Source organism: Lithobates pipiens, unplaced genomic scaffold, assembly GCF_037356315.1.
Source record: "Lithobates pipiens isolate NorthernLeopardFrog02 unplaced genomic scaffold, aLitPip1_a1.2 Scaffold_16, whole genome shotgun sequence".
Classification (NCBI taxonomy): Eukaryota; Metazoa; Chordata; class Amphibia; order Anura; family Ranidae; genus Lithobates; species Lithobates pipiens.
In genome coordinates, this window is record NW_027507748.1 from 86,233,069 (window position 1) to 86,251,820 (window position 18,752).

The 18,752-nt window shown below is 39.8% G+C and overlaps 1 protein-coding gene across 20 annotated transcripts in view; it reads left to right on the plus strand.

Annotated features, from left to right (window-relative positions):
• The window catches only part of ROBO2 (roundabout guidance receptor 2), a 1,315,320-nt gene that overhangs the window by 1,231,627 nt on the left and 64,941 nt on the right, over nucleotides 1–18,752 (plus strand). For all 20 annotated transcript variants that reach the window (XM_077480077.1, XM_077480086.1, XM_077480092.1 and 17 more), the window contains 2 exons: nucleotides 2,696–2,820; nucleotides 7,526–7,697. In XM_077480077.1, the coding sequence (XP_077336203.1) occupies nucleotides 2,696–2,820; nucleotides 7,526–7,697 (297 nt within the window). The remainder of the gene's footprint in view (nucleotides 1–2,695; nucleotides 2,821–7,525; nucleotides 7,698–18,752) is intronic.

Sequence of the window (18,752 nt, forward strand, 5' to 3'; positions counted from 1 at the left end):
GAAATACTGTATCAGGGGAGTTGGGCTTTAAGAGTTAGTAATATACATGTAATTAGAGTTTCAGGTGGATTTATACTTTGAACAGTGTATTTGCAGTGACAGGTATACACTTGCCAATTTTGTATATCAGCCATGCAGGTGTGTAATTAAATGACTTGTAATCACTTGAGACTTCAGCATAAGAGTGAGATCCTCAGAGTGATGATACTTGAGGTGGAAGTTTGATGAGAGAGGAAGAATGAATAAGTGCACACAAAAGCCAAAGTTCTAAGCCTGAGAGCAGTCTGGTAGTATGAAAGGAGCAAGGAAATTAGTCTCAAAGCAAGAGAGACCCTGATGAAAGCAGCCACAGTCTGATTCCTAGACCACATACCAGTTCACTGTGAGTTATAGTGTCCAATAGCAGTGACAAAAAGTAGCTTTTGGATTAGCATGATAACCATGCAATTCTTCATAAAGAGAAGAAGCTTTCCAAAAAAATTATAGAAATCAATTTAGGGTGGGTAAAGTAGGAAGCTTAGATTGTCTCTGTGTTCTTTTTTTTTTTAATGCTCCCCCCAGAGAAGTCCTATGCAGGGAAGGAGTTTGCTGATAGGGAACACTGCGGTCTCCGTACAGCAATCTAACATGCCTGATCCACCCTGAATTAATTTCTGTCTTTTATGGGCAGTTACAATTGGGCATTAATGCTGTAATATTGAGTTTAAAACATACACTGCAACAAATGAACAGAGCTGGATCATGTTTATATGCATACAGTGTTTAATAGCAGATCAAGAAAATAAACTGTGACTTTATAGCTGATATTAGGAAATAAAAGCCAATGGCTTCACATAAATACACCAATTGTACCAGGTTTTCAAAACAAATGCCTTGACTAGAGGAAGCCTGCAGATCAGAGTCTGTAAATTGTGCCAAGGGGTGACTTCCCTCCAGTAAGGCATTTTATTGCAGCTCTTTTGTTACCTACTGCACTCAAACATTCAGGTTGGCCTTAGCTGTGAAAAACATCAGAGGATGGAGGAAAGAAATCAATAGATATTTTTGTCTGCAGAGTATGTGCTGTGCAGATCGGGTATTGAACTGAAATTGATTAAGGAGCACTTTGTGACCCACTGTATCGTGTACACTGCAAAATACAAATAAAATGGCAAATTCTATTTCATACAATAATGATGCCTGTATGAAGTTTACCTGTACTGAGAGAAACACAGAGGCTGTCATTGGTGACCTCCTTGAGCCTGGGTGTTCCTGGCTTTATTAGCTTGAAAGACTAACCTGCAAAACGCATGTAGGAAGGGCAGAACTTTTAATCTGTATACTTGCTCCATGTCCGTGACTGACATCACACTGATGCAATTTGTATAAGAAGAACAGGCAGATGGTTATATTAAAAAAAGACACCAGCAGTGGCCATCTCCATACATCTTTACCACAGGTTTCCTTTCTTGTTAAAAGAAAACATTTCTGCTTCTATTTTTCTTTTCATCTGCTCTCCTCTCCCACTCATCTTTTACTTTCCACTCTCGTTTTTTTGTCCTCTACTATTTCCCATGTCCTCTTCGCTACTATTTTCCTATCTTCTCCCATTCTCTACAATCCTCTTCTCTACCATTCTCTCTCTTGCTTCTCAGTCTCTTCTTCTCTCCATTCTCTCTTTTCATCTCCACTATCATTGTCTTTTCTCCTTTCCCACCCCCCCCCCCCCCCCCTTCTTCTCCTATCTGCTTCTTTACATTTCTCTCCCATTCTATCCTTTCATCATCTCTACTCTCCTCATCTTGTCTTCTTCAGTGGTCTCCTCTCCCATCCCATCTTCTCTTCTCCTTTCTTATCCTTCCCCTACTCTTCTTCTTTGTTTCTTCTCATCTCCCATTATTTCTTCTTTTTCTTTTTTCTCCACTACTTCTCTTCCTCATTCTCTCCTCTTTTTTACCATCTCCTCTGCCATTCTTTCCTTTGCTTCCATTTCCTCCATTCCTCTTCTCTCCCATTTTCCTCTCTTATCACCTCTCCTTTATTCTCCCATTCTCTTCTAGCCTCTATTTTCCTTTCCTCTTTCACCCTACCTCCTTCCTTCATGCTCCAATGCATGAAGCAAAAGCTGCACAGTTCTAAGAGAGGGTGCAAGAACCATAGTCTACATTTTTGCTAGCTCAATTTTGGGGTCATCGAGGCATGATAATATAAAAAAATGGCAATTTACTGAGTTAACCTTAGCTATCGAAATGGTTTAATTGCTCCATTTTTATGTTTTACTGGGGCACTCTTCATGGAAAAAAGTCCAGCATAACAGTATAAACATTCCACTTGATAAATGTTCTAAGAGCGTTTGGTGAACCTTGAACAGTTAATATGCAGTTAAAATAAACATACAATATAACGTGTGTTAGATAAGCATGACACCATGTAGCAAGAGGAAAAAATATGGAATAGAAAATGTGTACAATGTTAATAAAGGAGCAGATTTTTTTTTGAAGACTGAATAAGCCGAATGTTGTTCCTTTATTAAACAGATGTTATCACAACAGCTAATATTTCAACCTCACTAGCTTGCTCTGTTTGCATATTCAGGTCTGCAGGGAACACAAGCTAAGGGCTATGCCTGCCTGGATATACATAAGGTTACTAAAAATGAGGCTTCAGCTTGAAGGATTAATGTCTCTCTCTCTATTTTTCTGTTCACCTGCTCTAGCCCCGAGTGCTGCACCGCAGTCTGTCACTGTTCAGACAGTCGGGAGTAACAATAGCACAAGTATCAGCGTCTCCTGGGACCCACCTCCTCCGGATCACCAGAATGGAATTATTCAAGACTACAGGGTAAAGCTATTTCCTTCTGTACAAACATAAACTAAAATTCCATTACAACATTATCTTTGACAAAATGGTGAATGGGCACAAATATTATCAAAGTGATACTTTTTAATACGAAAGTTAAAATCTGCATATATATTTAATTTTTGTAATTTTTGAAATTTTTGTTAGCTGTTTCCCTGGCATTTAAATTAAAGTTAAAATACAGAAAAATAGCTAAATAACAAAAAAGTTAACACACAAAACTGAAATATTAATATGTTCACTGTTTAACCTTTCAAGGGAATTTTACCTCTGTTTGGTCAGTCTTCTTATTCAGGCTCAACTTTTTTTCTTTTCATTTTGGATAGTGTGGGCGAGGGTTAGACCCCTGTTGGGATTTTACTGCTAGAATAAATTCATAAATTTGGTAGGCTATCTTTGAAGGCATCACATCCCCAGTGTACAAGAAATTGCACATAATACTCTTTTGAAAGTGGACTTTTAGGTGCCCAAAGACTACACATACATTATCATAAAAAAAATCACCTATTTATTGTCAGCTTCTTTGGACACATTATTATTACGCAGATAAGCAGAAGTTCCACTCTTGAGTGGAACTCCACTTTAAAAAAAAATATATATATTGTATGGGTTTTTATTGCTATTCGGAGCTTTGTTGGACATTTCCCCTCTCTTCCTATCCTGGTGACATCAGTTTAACAAAACAGGAAGTGAAGGTAAATCTCTTTAGTACAATAGTGGACTAAAACCCTTATTAGCTTTTTCTTTCTGTCTGTGCCCTTGTTGCAGATTGTCTTTCACTCCCTCTTCACTCTGAACAGATGTATCAGTTACAGAGATGAGACAAACCAGCCAAAAATGCAGCATGCTCTTCTTTTTTGTCTGAAACTGACCGCACTGGTGTGAACTATGCCACTGGAAACCATATAACCTACATGCCATGCATTTTTGATGCAGAAAAATGCACACTGGACTGTATGTGGTGTGAACTGGCCCTAAAACCTTCATCCCATCAGGATTTTTTTTTTTTTGCTGTAATTGCTTATAGAGTATTAGCAGTTTGGATTAATTTTGTTAATTTATTAAATCTGCTAGTACATCTAACACGCCTCTCCCCCCGACTAACAGTGTTGATGTCCAAATGTGCCCCCGTTCTCCTTCATCCTTACTGGCCAGATCATCAGGTGATAACGGAGGAAAAAAGCCTAATGCCGCGGACACACGATTGGAATTTTGGTCGGAAAAAGCTCCTATGGTTTTCCCAACGGAATTCCGATGGGATTTCGGTCAAGCTGTCTTGCATACACACGGTCACACCGAATTCCAACCGTCAAGAAAGCGTACGACGGGACTATATACATACACATATATATATATATACACAAGTTTCAGAGAAACAAAAACTCCTCCTCTGGTCTCCTCTGTATGAGAGAACACTGTAGGTGAATATCAATGGCTTGCACCAAACGCAAACGCATATAACCAATCGCACGAGTGGTAGGACCCAAGTTTATAACCTTGCACACATGCCCACTATATTCAGAAATGCCCCTGCTTCAAATTCTACTAATTAAATTTTTGTCACTCAAAGCATTTGGTTGATATGGTTAAACATTCTTTTTGCATACCAAAAAAACCGCACAAAGATAACCTAAAAGTGTAAAGGACAAAAAAAATATATGACTGTGCGATAATACACTTCAATGTAATTAAAGTATATTCCAGGCAAGCAAGCTATTTTTATCTATTTTACAGTAAATGTAACATGGTCCACCAGATTATCCTCTGTGCAAGCGTAAGCATCTAAAATACTTAGTCATTATGTGTATATTTATTTGGGGGAGATCAATATTGCATCAGGATTTATTAACCCCCATGCAGATATTAACCTCGGCTTCACCCCTGTCAATACTTACCAATTCAATGAATTCATCTCGATAGCATGAACATTTTGGAGTCTCCATATTAGATTTAAAGCAGATTAACATATGATTAATTTCTGACTAACACTGTTAACAGTCAAAAACCATTGAGAATATTATCTGCTACCTTAAATAAAACGAAAATTCAAATTGATGCCTGCAGTTTTCTCATGGACGGTGCCAGAAAGTGTAATTACAATGGAAAGCATTAGGGAAAAGGTATTTTGACTAGATGGCTTGCATAGCGACATTAAAATGATTTATCAGTCTTAGCAGCAAAGTATGCATATGTTTTTTTTTTCTAATCTAGATTTTCTGAGGTTATTTTTAGCAGTTTTCATAAATGCTTTCTTGAGGTAAAAGCAGCTTATGTATTTAATAAGAACATTAAAAAGCAGTGATGATTAATAAAATGTATTCGTACTGGTAAAAGATGATTTTTGGGTTCTGCTTTTAGATGAATTCTATGTCTGAATAAGTTGTGCTTTTATTGCTCTTGTCTGTCTGGTGCCAGTCTTTTGGATAATTCTCCTGATGTTCCTGCCAATTGAGTTTTCTGTGAAGATAAATAGTCACCGTACAATGAATTTATTCTAGGTTCAGTTTAGTTGGAGGTTAGTTATAGTATACTATGTAAATCCTAACAATGAACTTCTCTTGTTTGCTACCATTTGGTTTGTTCTTTATACAATTGAAAACATTTGGTTGTATCTAATTAAGTGCAAAAATATACCAATGGAACCTGCTAGAAATTGTGTTAGCTGATAGTTATCAGTTCCCAGCAAGGCCTACAGAAAACATTCCCCAATGTTATAGAAAAGAGGGAAAGACATAATGTAGCCCTCTACTAGGGCGACAGTGTCTCTTGTTCATGGATACATGAACAAGAGGCACATGAGTGAGTATTCTCACTGTGGTGAGTGAATATTCTCACCCTAGGACAGCAAGCCAGGTCCACCAAGTGAAAATAAAAGAAAATAGGCTGAAAAAAATTAAGCCACCACCAACTAAAGACTGGTAAGTAGTGATGGGCTGAATACCCCCGGGTTCAGTATGGCACCAGAACTCCCGAACATGGAAAACGTTTGGACCCAAACTCAGAACCCTATTAACGTCTTTGGTAACCTAACTCAAAAAGTCCCCATTTTTGAGGCTTATATGAAATATGTTGGCATTAAAAAGGGTATGGGATCCTGGGTACTGCCCTGGGGGACATGTATCAATGCAAAAAAAGGTAAAAAATATTGATTTTAAAGGAGCAGTGATTTTAATCATGCTTTAAGTGAAACAATAAAAATTAAAAATCCCTTCAAATATAGTGTCGGGGGGGGGGGGGGGGGGGTCCCATTAGTCTGCCTGTAAAGTGGAACATATGTACCATGTATAGAATCTGCTGCAGCAAAACTGACATATATAAAGAATCACATTGAAATTGGATTTTTCCCTTCAAGCTTTCTTTATTTTGCAAACAATGGCTTGGGGAGCCAGTCTGTATGATGAGGCCACATTTTAGTGCATGTACTTCCCTGCTGGCAGATACAAAAAGGCAATACAAAAATGTGAAAAAATGATGTGGGTGTTCCTCCCCCCAATCTATACCAGGTCCTTTGGATCCGGTATGAATTTTAAGGGGAACCCCATGCCAAAAAAAAGAAAAAGAAAATGGTGTGGGGTCCCCCCAAAATCCATATTAGACACTTATCCAAGAATGCAGCTTAGCAGGCTATGAAAGGGCGAGCAAGCGCCCCTCCTGAACCATACCAGACCACATGCCCTCAACATGGGGGTGTTTTGTGGCAGGGGGCTCTTCCACCCTACCACAAAGCACCTTGTCCTCATGGGGACAAGAGCCTCTTATCAGAATCTGGAAGCCCCCTTTAACAAGGCGCCCCCAAGATCCTGCCCCCCATGAGTATATTGTACCCCTACTCAAACTGCTTAAAAAATAGAAAAACAAAGTCCCCTGATGTAGATCCATTGTCAATCAGGACGCCCGTCGCACCATCGGACCGAAAAAAAGAAAAAAACAAAGCTTTGCTTTTGAAAAAAGTTCCCCGCTGACAGTTCTTAAGTAGCTTAGGGGTGGGGCCACCTCGCAACATCACCTGGTGGCCCTGCCCCCTTGTGACATCACTGACCCAGCATGCCAATTCGGTCCCTAGGATGCACTGTGCAGCACACAGTGCATTATGGGACCATCAAAGGGCGAATATCCCCCTGATCGCCCCACAAATTCTGATTGGGTGCTGTTCTGGGCCGAACTGATGCTCGACCCAAAAAGTTCACCCATCTCTACTGGTAAGCTTTAATTACATTCTTGTTCTTGGGTTTAGATATGTTTTTACTCTACAATATGCTTTTGAAGGACATATGAACTGTATATGGAAAATGTTTGGCAAGTAATTCTGGGACCTTAACTCTGCATAGGCTAGCTAGCTAGCTATTTACCTATGAAAATAGTTATTAGTGGTTCCCTACACAACTTAGAACATGAGCAATTTTTTTAAAATTGTGTTTATTTTCAGGTAAGCATTAATAAAGATTTTAAAAACAGCTGTTAAACTTGTATAATATGAGGATATGACTACGAGGTAAATTGTGAGCCAAAGAAGTGCTTGTACTGAAATTGAACTTCTGAACAAGTCTCCGGATAAATGTTGTGAAAACCTTTTTTAACATAGGAGTGTCCACATGGACTGCATGGAATGGCAAAACAAAAACACAGCTACATGGGTAATCAGTATTGTGTGTTGCTTAGTAAATGTATTATTTCTTTACATATATAGATCTGGTGCCTGGGCAATGAGACAAGGTTTCACATAAACAAGACTGTAGATGCGGCAATTCGCTCAGTGGTGATTGGTGGACTCTACCCTGGTGTTCAGTACCGGGTTGAAGTGGCAGCAAGTACAAGTGCTGGCACCGGGATAAAAAGCGAGCCACAGCATATACTTATTGGTAAGGGTTATTAAACCATTGTTTAAGTGTTTTGTTCTAATGTGTGCAGTTTAAATTTGTGCTGTAATTCCGATTTGTTGGTTTACAACATTATTGACTTTACTGTATAAAAGGGCTGACTCACCTGCTTCTGGATATGCATATGGTTTTTAATATTTTGAGAGCAACAATGATTGCTTGGAGACTATATGAACATGCAGATATGGTCATCATTATTAACGCCAAGCACGTACTTGTATCTGTATCTAGCCCTGAACAACTCATCAAAACTTAAATAAGAGTTATGGCCTAAGAGGGTCAGACTCAGCGCTTATGGAAATAGAGAAGGAGTAACATGACATACAGAGTATTGGGGATAAGTGGAATTGATAGTTAATATTTCCCTGAACCCTGAAATTTTGGCAAAAATCAGTAGATATTCTGGAGAAAGCATGGCATCATTTGAAGGAGCAAAATTAAAATCAGCCTGAGTGGATTTTTCATAAGTCAATTAGATTTAATGTCCCCTGGTTTTAAACTACAATAAATATACCCATAAATGCCCTCAAGTAAAGAAAAAAAGAGTATGTTTTGTCAAAATTTTGGTGAGCAAAGCCAAGAAAATCCTCTTTGACAAATTGCACCAATGGTGAAATCAGTAATTATGCAGCAAAATGTATTTCCTTAAAGCTTGGAGCAACCCAAGCAATAGAATATAGAGGGCATATCTAACTCGGGCCTTTTTCAATGTCGCAAACAAAGCCTTCTCAATTTTGGCCAGACTGGCCCTTTAGGAATGACAGTTTACTTTTTTTTGTAATAACATTTTTAAACCCCCAATGAAATCTATTACTGCATGTAAATGTTTCTAAATGTTTCTGCATTCTCTATGGTTGTTGTGTCTGTGCCAGACTATAAAGTTTTCATTACTATCTAATGCATTCTATGAGTCTAACAATTAGCACATGATTCAACATTAGGGACTGTAGTGGGATTGCCATTGTGGGTGTTTTTTCAGTCTTCGTGCTCTTGTGTGAGTGTATTACCATTGATGGTGTCACTTGGGATTTCTCAGGGATATGGAAGTGCAGCTGTAATAAAATCAGCAGAGCATTGAGCTGAAAACAGACCTAGGATGATGTCTGAGCTTCATCCCCCATTGGAGCATGGCACTGTGAAACGCCAGCTACATCGCTCCTCATGAGCCAGTTCAAAGTCATTTAAGAAGCAATGCAACTAATCTGGACCCATTGATACAAGATAAACAAATAGCCTATCCGTGTGCTATATTGTCTAATAAATGCAAGCACCAAAACTAATTATATTTTAATGCACTCTGTTAAATGTGCTGCTTAACTGTCTCTATTCAGCAGGGGAAGCTTGGCCGAATCACTGTCATTACGGAGGCTGTTCCTAAGTTATATTTCTGCACTACAAGAGAATCTATAATGTGTTTCAGTGAGCACTTATTTTGATATTGTTTTAAAGTTCACCTCAAAGTGATGTCAATTTCACATTTTACATGCTTGCTGAAACATATTTTTTTTACTGTATTGCATTTCCAGATTTGTAAATTATCTGTAAATTATCTTTCAATGCAGTCACTCAATGACCATTTATGAAGTTTTGAAATTGGCTATTTTCCATTTAACTTACCATATAACAGTGTATGTGCAAATTATTATTTTACCTGTAGTTCAGTTGCAGGACTTTTGTGCAACTTTGTTGTGAAAATGCATTGAAAAAAAAAAAACATTTCAGCCTGTTTATATGACTAGGTATACTTTACCATGAATTGCCAAAGATATTTACCAGGCAGATATTGGGGAGAACACATGCTTGAATGGTGAATGTGTCAGCAGATTATATTATTGTGATGATCTGATGTCATGCTAGAAACACTTTTTGGTTCTTTTCCATTCAAAAACATTAAAGAAAAACATAGTGTGTGCAGCAGATAGATAGATAGATAGATAGATAGATAGATAGATAGATTCCCCAGTCGAATGGCTAGACTTTGCATCATACTTTGATGTCAAACAGGTGATTCCAGCAAACTTCTTCTTATGCCGCGTACACACGTATCAGACTATCCGGCGGACCTAGTCTGGTGGACAAACCGCCGGACTGTCCACCGGACTTTCTGAATGAGCTACCTGCCCACACACGGTACTTTTGTGGCGGACAGCTCAAGAAGAGAAGAACAGAAGAACAGAAGAAGAGAAGACAGCGACAGAAGACCCGAAGAGGGGGACAAGACCCCCAAAGTCGGAAAAAGAGGGCAGCGACGAAGAAGAAAGCCCGGCTCCTCCGCTAGTAAAAGAGCTAGCAAAAGAGCAGAAGATAGAGGAGGAGTCCGGCGAGAAGACCCCCGAAGACAGAAGAAGACCCCGGGAGCTGTGCAATAAACGATTTTAACCCTTGTGTGTTGTGTTTTAAAAAAAAAAAAATTCACAGGTGAATAGGTAGGGGTTCATTGTACCCCATACTCATTCACATAGGGTGGGGGGCCGGGATCCGGGGGCCCCCTTATTAAAGGGGGCTCACGGATTCCTATAAGCCCCCCGCCCGCAGACAACCAACGGCCAGGGTTGTCGGGAAGAGGCCCTTGTCCTCATCATGGGGACAAGGTGCTTTGGAGTGGGGGGACCGTGCGGCCCCCCTTCCCAAAAGCACCCCCTCATGTTGAGGGCACGCGGCCTGGTTGGGCTCAGGGGGGGGGCGCTCGCTCGTCCCCACCCCCTTTCCTGGACGGCCGAGTAGTGTGCTCAAATAAGGGTCTGATATGGACCTAGAGGGGGGCCCCCACACCGTTTTTTCGACATAGGGATTCCCCTTTAACTCCATACCAGGTGATGGGCCAGCGACACCTCCTTCGCTGGTCCCGGCTACCTTGAGCCGCACTCAAAATGAGCGGACTTTTCTCCGTGCAGGAAAAGTCAATTCATTTCAAAAGAATGGCAGACTAGCACATACACGGCCGTATTGTCCGCCGGACTAGCACACACATGCCTGTATTGTCCGCCAAAATGCGAGTCCGGGAGACATATTTATGTGCAAAACTACTTTCTTAGTCCGCCAGACTTTTGGGTAAAAAAAGTCCGCCGGAGCCCACACACGGTCGGATTGAGTCTGCTGGACTTTTCCACCGGATTGTTTGATCGTGTGTATGCGGCTTTACTCTGCCAACAGTTTGGTTCTGGTTATACAGATGCAGAGTAGCTGAGCTGCAACATCACAGAACACTATTCCACCAACAAAACTAAACAAACTGGGCATCAGCAATGATGAGAACCTAGCTGACAGACAGGACAGAAGCCTGGAACCTTTTATTGTACACTGGAATGTGCTACTTACAGTGCCTTGCGAAAGTATTCGGCCCCCTTGAACTTTTCAACCTTTTGCCACATTTCAGGCTTCAAACATAAAGATATAAAATTTAAATTTTTTGTGAAGAATCACCAACAAGCGTGACACAATTGTGAAGTGGAACAAAATCTATTGGATATTTTAAACTTTTTTAGCAAATAAAAAATTGAAAAGTGGTGCGTGCAAAATTATTCGGCCCCTTTACTTTCAGTGCAGCAAACTCACTCCAGAGGTTCAGCGAGGATCTCTGAATGATCCAATGTTGTCCTAAATGACTGATGGTGATAAATAGAATCCACCTGTGTGTAATCAAGTCTCTGCATAAATGCACCTGCTCTGTGATAGTCTCAGGGTTCTGTTGAAAGCGCAGAGAGCATCATGAAGACCAAGGAACACACCAGGCAGGTCCTTAATACTGTTGTGGAGAAGTTTAAAGCCGGATTTGGATACCAAAAGATTTCCCAAGCTTTAAACATCCCAAGGAGCACTGTGCAAGCAATCATTTTGAAATGGAAGGAGTATCAGACCATTGTAAATCTACCAAGAACTGGCCGTCCCTCTAAACTTTCAGCTCAGACAAGGAGAAGACTGATCAGAGATGCAGCCAAGAGGCCCATGATCACTCTGGATGAACTGCAGAGAACTACAGCTGAGGTGGGAGAGTCTGTCCATAGGACAACAATCAGTCGTGCACTGCACAAACTGGCCTTTATGGAAAAGTGGCAAGAAGAAAGCCATTTCTCAAAGATATCCATAAAAAGTCTTGTCTAAAGTTTGCCACAAGCCACCTGGGAGACACACCAAACATGTGGAAGAAGGTGCTCTGGTCAGATGAAACCAAAATCGAACTTTTTGCCCACAATGCAAAACGATATGTTTGGCGTAAAAGCAACACAGCTCATCACCCTCAACACACCATCCCCACTGTCAAACATGGTGGTGGCAGCATCATGGTTTGGGCCTGCTTTTCTTCAGCAGGGACAGGGAAGATGGTTAAAATTGAGGGGAAGATGGATGCAGCCAAATACAGGACCATTCTGGATGAAAACCTGTTGGAGTCTGCAAAAGACCTGAAACTGGGACGGATATTTATCTTCCAACAAGACAATGATCCCAAACATACAGAAACATCTACAAAGGAATGGTTTACAAATAAACATATCCAGGTGTTAGAATGGCCAAGTCAAAGTCCAGACCTGAATCCAATCGAGAATCTGTGGAAAGAGCTGAAAACTGCTGTTCACAAACGCTCTCCATCCAACCTCACTGAGCTCGAGCTGTTTTGCAAGGAAGAATGGGCAAGAATTTCAGTCTCTCGATGTGCAAAACTGATAGAGACATACCTCAAGCGACTTGCAGCTGTAATCGCAGCAAAAGGTGGCTCTACAAAGTATTAACGCAAGGGGGCCAAATAATTTTGCACGCCCCACTTTTCATTTTTTTATTAGTTAAAAAAGTTTCAAAAATCCAATAGATTTCGTTCCACTTCACAATTGTGTCCCACTTGTTGGTGATTCTTCACAAAAAATAAAAATTTGATATCTTTATGTTTGAAGCCTGAAATGTGGCAAAAGGTTGAAAAGTTCAAGGGGGCCGAATACGTTCGCAAGGCACTGTATATGAGCATGACAGAATTTACACATATAGAATGGAATTTGCACAATCATGCCACCTCAACCACCGCAACATCTCCAGAATATGCCCCTTTTTAACCAATGACACCACAAAGTTTCTAATTCACTCCGTGGTCATCTCTTGTCTTGACTACTGCTACTCCCTCCTCATTGGATTACCTTTGCATAGACTATCCCCCCTTCAGTCCATCATGAATGCTACTGCCAGACTTACCCAGACTACCATCTTACCAACCACTCAGTGTCTGCCACCCCTCCCTGCTGATCTCTCCACTGGTTTCCACTCACCCAATGAAAAAAAATTTAGTTCTAACAACAACTTTCAAAACCATCCACAACTCCCCCAGCTACATCACTAACTTGGTCTCAAAATATCAACCAAACCGCTCTCTTCACTCCTCCCAAGAGCTCCTGTTCTCACGCTCTCTTGTCACCTCCTCCCATGCTCACATCCAGGACTTCTCCAAAACTTCTCCCATCTTTTGGAACGCCCTTCCCCAATCTGTCTTACTATCTCCTAATCTATCCATCTTTAGCCAATCCCCGAAAACCCTTCTCTATAAAGAAGCCTATCTTGCTTCTAACTAATACACTGTGTTTTTACTTTCTCCATCAACTCATCTCCCATAGTTAACACCTTTTCTATCACTTAACCCTCCCTCTTAGATTGTAAGCTCTAATGAGCAGGGTCCTCTGATTCCTCGTGTACCTAGTTTTATTGTAACTGTAATGTCTTCCTTCATTTTCTAAAGTGCTGCACAAACTGTTGGCCCTCTATAAATCCTGTATAATATTAATAATAATAATATAGATACAGAACAAATTATACATTCATAATGTGTGTGTGTGTCACAACTTCACACCATTTTAGTGTAATGCTTTTATTTTCTCTTATTAATATATTATTATTATTATTATTATTATTTTATACCAACTACACCTATTTACCTCTTGTACACCATTCTTGCCAAATTATTCCTATTGTTTTAAATGCAGTGTTCCATGTTAATCTTTTAATTTCTTTTTACATACCACTAGTATAATGACCTGATATCTGTCATTGTATTTATATAGCATAATCCCCTGCATACCACAAATATATCTATACTAACCCTGGGAACCAGTGAAGCTGCTGGCATTATACAGTGCTAGCATCATACTGGGAACTGGAGGGCCAGGTGTATAGCAAAGGCGGCTCATCCTTTAAGGCCGCACGGATGCTGTCTAGCCTATCCATTGCCGCCACCCCCCCATATCCAATGCGTTCAGGCCCCTCTCAGCATGAATTCCAATGTCGGGGGGTTTTGAAGCACTGATTAGTGCCAGAGGCTCTAATAGGCTTCAAAATTGTAGTGCACTGGTCCAAAGTAATGACCTCTCCTAACAACAGCTGTCTCCGCAATCAGGCAGGGTGCTGGCTGTGCAATGCACTGTGCATGCGTGAGATTGGCAGGTGCATGCTGGATTGCAAGCATGCATGGAATCCCAGAAGAGGGACACTGCGGCTTCAGATGCCCACACTGAAGATGGCTGTGTTGTTAAGGAACTGCACATAGTAAGTAAATGATGCTGTATGAACACAAAACTGGGGTTAATTTACAATACCCTTATTTAAATGCACAAGGCCTGAGTATTATAGGCGTATTTTTAGCTTATTGTTTTCTTTTCTTTCGGCCGGAACACCGCTTTAAGTAGAAACTATAGCTAGTTTAGCCAAAAATAAAAAAAATTTTGTTCTCTGAAGCATGCAGACTAACAAAATGCAGCCAAAAGTGTTCTCTGCGAGTGTTGTAATGAATCATCCAGCCTTCAATAATACGTAGTATATAATTGGAATAACATGATTGTACCTATAGTTCAGACACCTGTGCCAGTCTCTTAGTATGACACACTGCTAATTAGTGTTATGGAATGGCACAGGTCTTAGCTGTGCCTTCAAAATGAAGCATGACCCTATAACAATTTTGCCTTAGGCCAGTCATATGTAATTATCTACCAAGTAGTAAAAAACATTTTGAGTACTGAACCAGTATTTAGGGGACTTCAGAATGAAACCATTCCCACCCAGATTCATAGGACACTATTAAGCCAGGTTGAAAAAACAAAGAGTGACTCAGGCCCATGTTAAAAAGGCCTAAGGTGAAACAAGAATGTGAGAGCATATGTGCAGTTCATCTCAAGAGTCTAGTAATATTAGTCAATATTGATAGAAAATAAGGAAAAGTAGAAAGCAGGAGCCTTCACTACATCCTTCTGGGTGTAAGACCTAAGACAAAAGCCTCCTTTGTTTTACTCTAAAATGGCCCTGGAGCTTTGTGGAAAGTGTTGTAAAATTTACTATCCAAACGGAATTTATCTTTTACTGATAGCATTTTGGTAAAACTGAAATTGCATTGGTTATGTTGTAGAAGAACCCACACCAATGTCTTTTGTAGTGAAAATATAATCTAAGCTAATTGAACATGTTTACTTAGAAAAGAGAAAAGTGCTAAATTGTTTACATTTGAGGATATATTTACAGTATACCCTTCTACTGATTTTCTACAAGAAGATGATTAACATTTGAAATACCCTTCATTAACTCCAGGCAAACCGCCTTATATAACCCTCCGGACTTCCAAACTCCTGTGAATTTTCAGATGACACTCTTAAATCTTATGCAGCTTACAGATGATCAGAATTTCTGACAACCAAACCGTGGATTTATTTCCGACAGATGTTGGCTGAAACTTGTCTTGCATACACGTGGTCGCACTGATGATTTCGGAAATTGGGATCGGCAAGAACGCGCTGACGTACAATACGTATGACGGTACTAGAAAAAGGAAGTTCAATAGCCAGTGCGGCTCTTCTGCTTGATTCTGAGCATGGGTGGAATTTTGTGCGTCGGAATTGTGTACACACGATCAGAATTTCCAACAATGGATTTTGTTGCCAGAAAATTTGAGATCCAGCTCTCACATTTTTGTTGTCAGAAATTCATGTGTACACGGCATTACTCATAACGAGTTGGCTTGGTAACATTATTTCCCATGTCTAATACAATAAACAATCAGCACCTCTCAACACATACAAATAGGACGAGCTGAGGGGAGCAAGATCATAACCACTGCCAGTCTATAAATTCTCCAACAGGGGGTTTACTACATGCTAGGGATTGGCTACTTTGGACTATATACTTTGATTATTAAAGCACAACCAGCACATGCAGATATCTTTGCATACAGTTCTAGGAATCCTGGATGCCCTAAATGCCAGTGTGCTATAACAACTAAGTTTTAAAACTTCCTGTTGAGCGTTAGTTCAATCCCCTCTTTATCTAGCATAGTCCTGGTGGTCAGTAAAACTGCTCACCAGGAAAATGGACCAATCGGAATGTGTGGTAGAAGAGTGAAGACAGGCTAGAGCTCACCCCTAGTATTAAATGTTCTGTTTTTACTACCCAGAGTTACTTACTCAAGGTGCTGAACAATGCATGTATAGTTAAGTGCAGGGACTGGTGAGTGACTGCATTGTAGTTCAGGAGCCCATAGATATTGATAAGTTTAATTTAAATAGACTTCCTGTTTGAAAAAGCATTTAACAGGAACATTAGGTATTGCTCTGGAGCAACTAATCAGATTTTCAGAATCCCTGTTATTTACCAGCACATATTTGAACCTAATTGGTTACAATGAGGCAATGCAAACAGTTCTTGATAAAGAAACTTTTAAAAGACATTGTGTGGCATTTAATAAGGCTACAGTGGTAATAATATAAATTCTGGCATATTGTCACAGCTCACAAATTGGCTAGCACCACAGTGTGAAAAGAACTTTCAGATTAAAAATTTCCAGTTTCCAGAAGCATTGAATTTGAAACGACACACCACAGCAATCCCCGCTGCCTGATCTAAATGGCTTCCTACAGTAGGATCTACGTACAGAAATAAGTACATTGGACATAAAAGCCTGTCGGCCCTAAGGAGCCATCTTTTCCACATGATTATGCTCAAGATGGCAGCTAATTGTTTCCTTAATGATCTCAGCATCCCTGCCTCTACAATCGTTTTATGACACCTTCTTTTATGTCATTAATACTATGAGTATTGCGAATAATTATGCACTTCTTCTATGGCATATATGCCTTTTAGATTTTTGTGTTCATTAACTCGGTGGGTTTGTGGGATGGACAGAATAGTACCTTAGGGTCACATTGACTGATGAATGGTTTATTATTTGCTTTGTTAAAAAATATAATTGGAATCCTTATTAACCCCGTCCATCTTTTATATATGGCAGTACAGCAAATATTGATCTCTAAATATAAACAGACCAAGAAAGAAATCATTACTGGTTTAAGATTATTCATTCATTCTTTCATTTATATTGCAAAGAAAATACATGTGAGCTGTTCTAATAAAATAGATAATAAGAGTATTGAATTAAGGACAAACATATAATTAAGGCAATAAAAAAAGCACTAAACAAACTATACGTTTTACGCTAACTTCCTGTAATTGGTAAAGAAAGCCTGCCATGACAACACTATGGTGCCTGCTATTGCTGACTTATATTTCCGAAAATTCCAGTTTTCTGCCTGTTATGCCGATACTCAGGATTTAGTAGTTTGAGGCACTGACAAATAAAGAGGGTGCAGATTATTGCAGTGCTTGTATTAGCACCTTAGCCAGGAAAACTGCATTTTCAGAAAAAGGTCAACAATGGTAAGCCCGATATTTTTCTCTTAACAAGTTTATTCTAAAGTAGGCCTAGGCTGCCAATCCCCTCTTGAAATCTTACTTAAAGGAAATGTTAGAGAGTCATCAGTGATACTTTATTTTTTTGAATCCATTAAATTCTTGTGGCTTCAGATGTCAGTCAAGAGATCAAGACATTGATCACATGCTCTATGCCTGTACATTTGTCACCTGACTGACCCCAAAGGGAAGAGGAATTCTCAGGATTCAAGGAAAAAGACAAGTGTCTCTGACATCTGTTTTTTTATTTCTCTGACAGCAAACTGTAATGTACAGGTGCACTTTATAAAAAGCATATTACTTTACCTTGACCCTCTTGACCCAAAAATAGTTAGCTTTTTTGAAATAATTTTCCTGCATAAACTGAAATGTTAAACATGTATTTTAACATAACATGTAGTAATTCCCTTTCCTTCTATTTGCAAGCAAGTCGCTGCTCCCTCATAACTATTTTGCATACTAAGTCAAGTATTTTTGGAAGTGTTACCTCAAAATATAAAAACATGTAGAAAGAAAATCTGTAAGTCACTTTTAGTGATGAAAAATTGCCTTTTCTGGCACACAGATTGCATGGCTTGGGCACTGGTTCTGGCACAGGAGGTCCTAAATTTTGTTTATGACAAGTTAAAGTGTAAGTAAACCCCCTATAATTTTTAGCCAAGGAAGCTGCCATGTTTGCCTCCGTTTAATCTACAACTGCCACGATGCTGCACATGTGATTAGTTATGACACCTGCCATTGGATGGTTTGACAATTTGGTTGAGAGCACAACTAATGGGAGTGTTACATTTCTGGCACATGCCGGAAATGAAACTGTTTTATGGATGGGTTTACTTCCGGTTTAACTATGAATTTGAAGGGATTATTTGATGTTGGGGTAAAGGTTCGTGTAGGGTTAAGGTTAGAGCTTGGGTTTTAGGCTTTAAGGGCATTGTGTTTAATAGTTAAGTGCTATGGCTTAAACTAGAGGTAAATCTTAGTGTCAGATTATATATTAATTTGGGGGATAGGCTAAGTTTTAGTTTTCAGGTGAGGGGAAAGTCACGTTTGAAGTACAGCCCAAGGGCCAAGCTAAAGAGGATCTTCATCCTAGGTACAAAAAAGTAAAAGTCAAAAGCTACAAATACTAAAGTTGCTGACATTTAAGAAAAGGATACTTACCTGTTCAGGGATCCAGCACCTGAACCAGTTGTTCACCAATCTTTGTATCCCCAGCACTGCTATCTTTAGTGTTGGAAGCTAGCTGTCACTTCTTGCAGCTCCACGGCTGTCTTCCTACTACACTGCACTTTGTGAAATGTCCCGCAGCCTTCTGGGACACATTACAGGTGGACA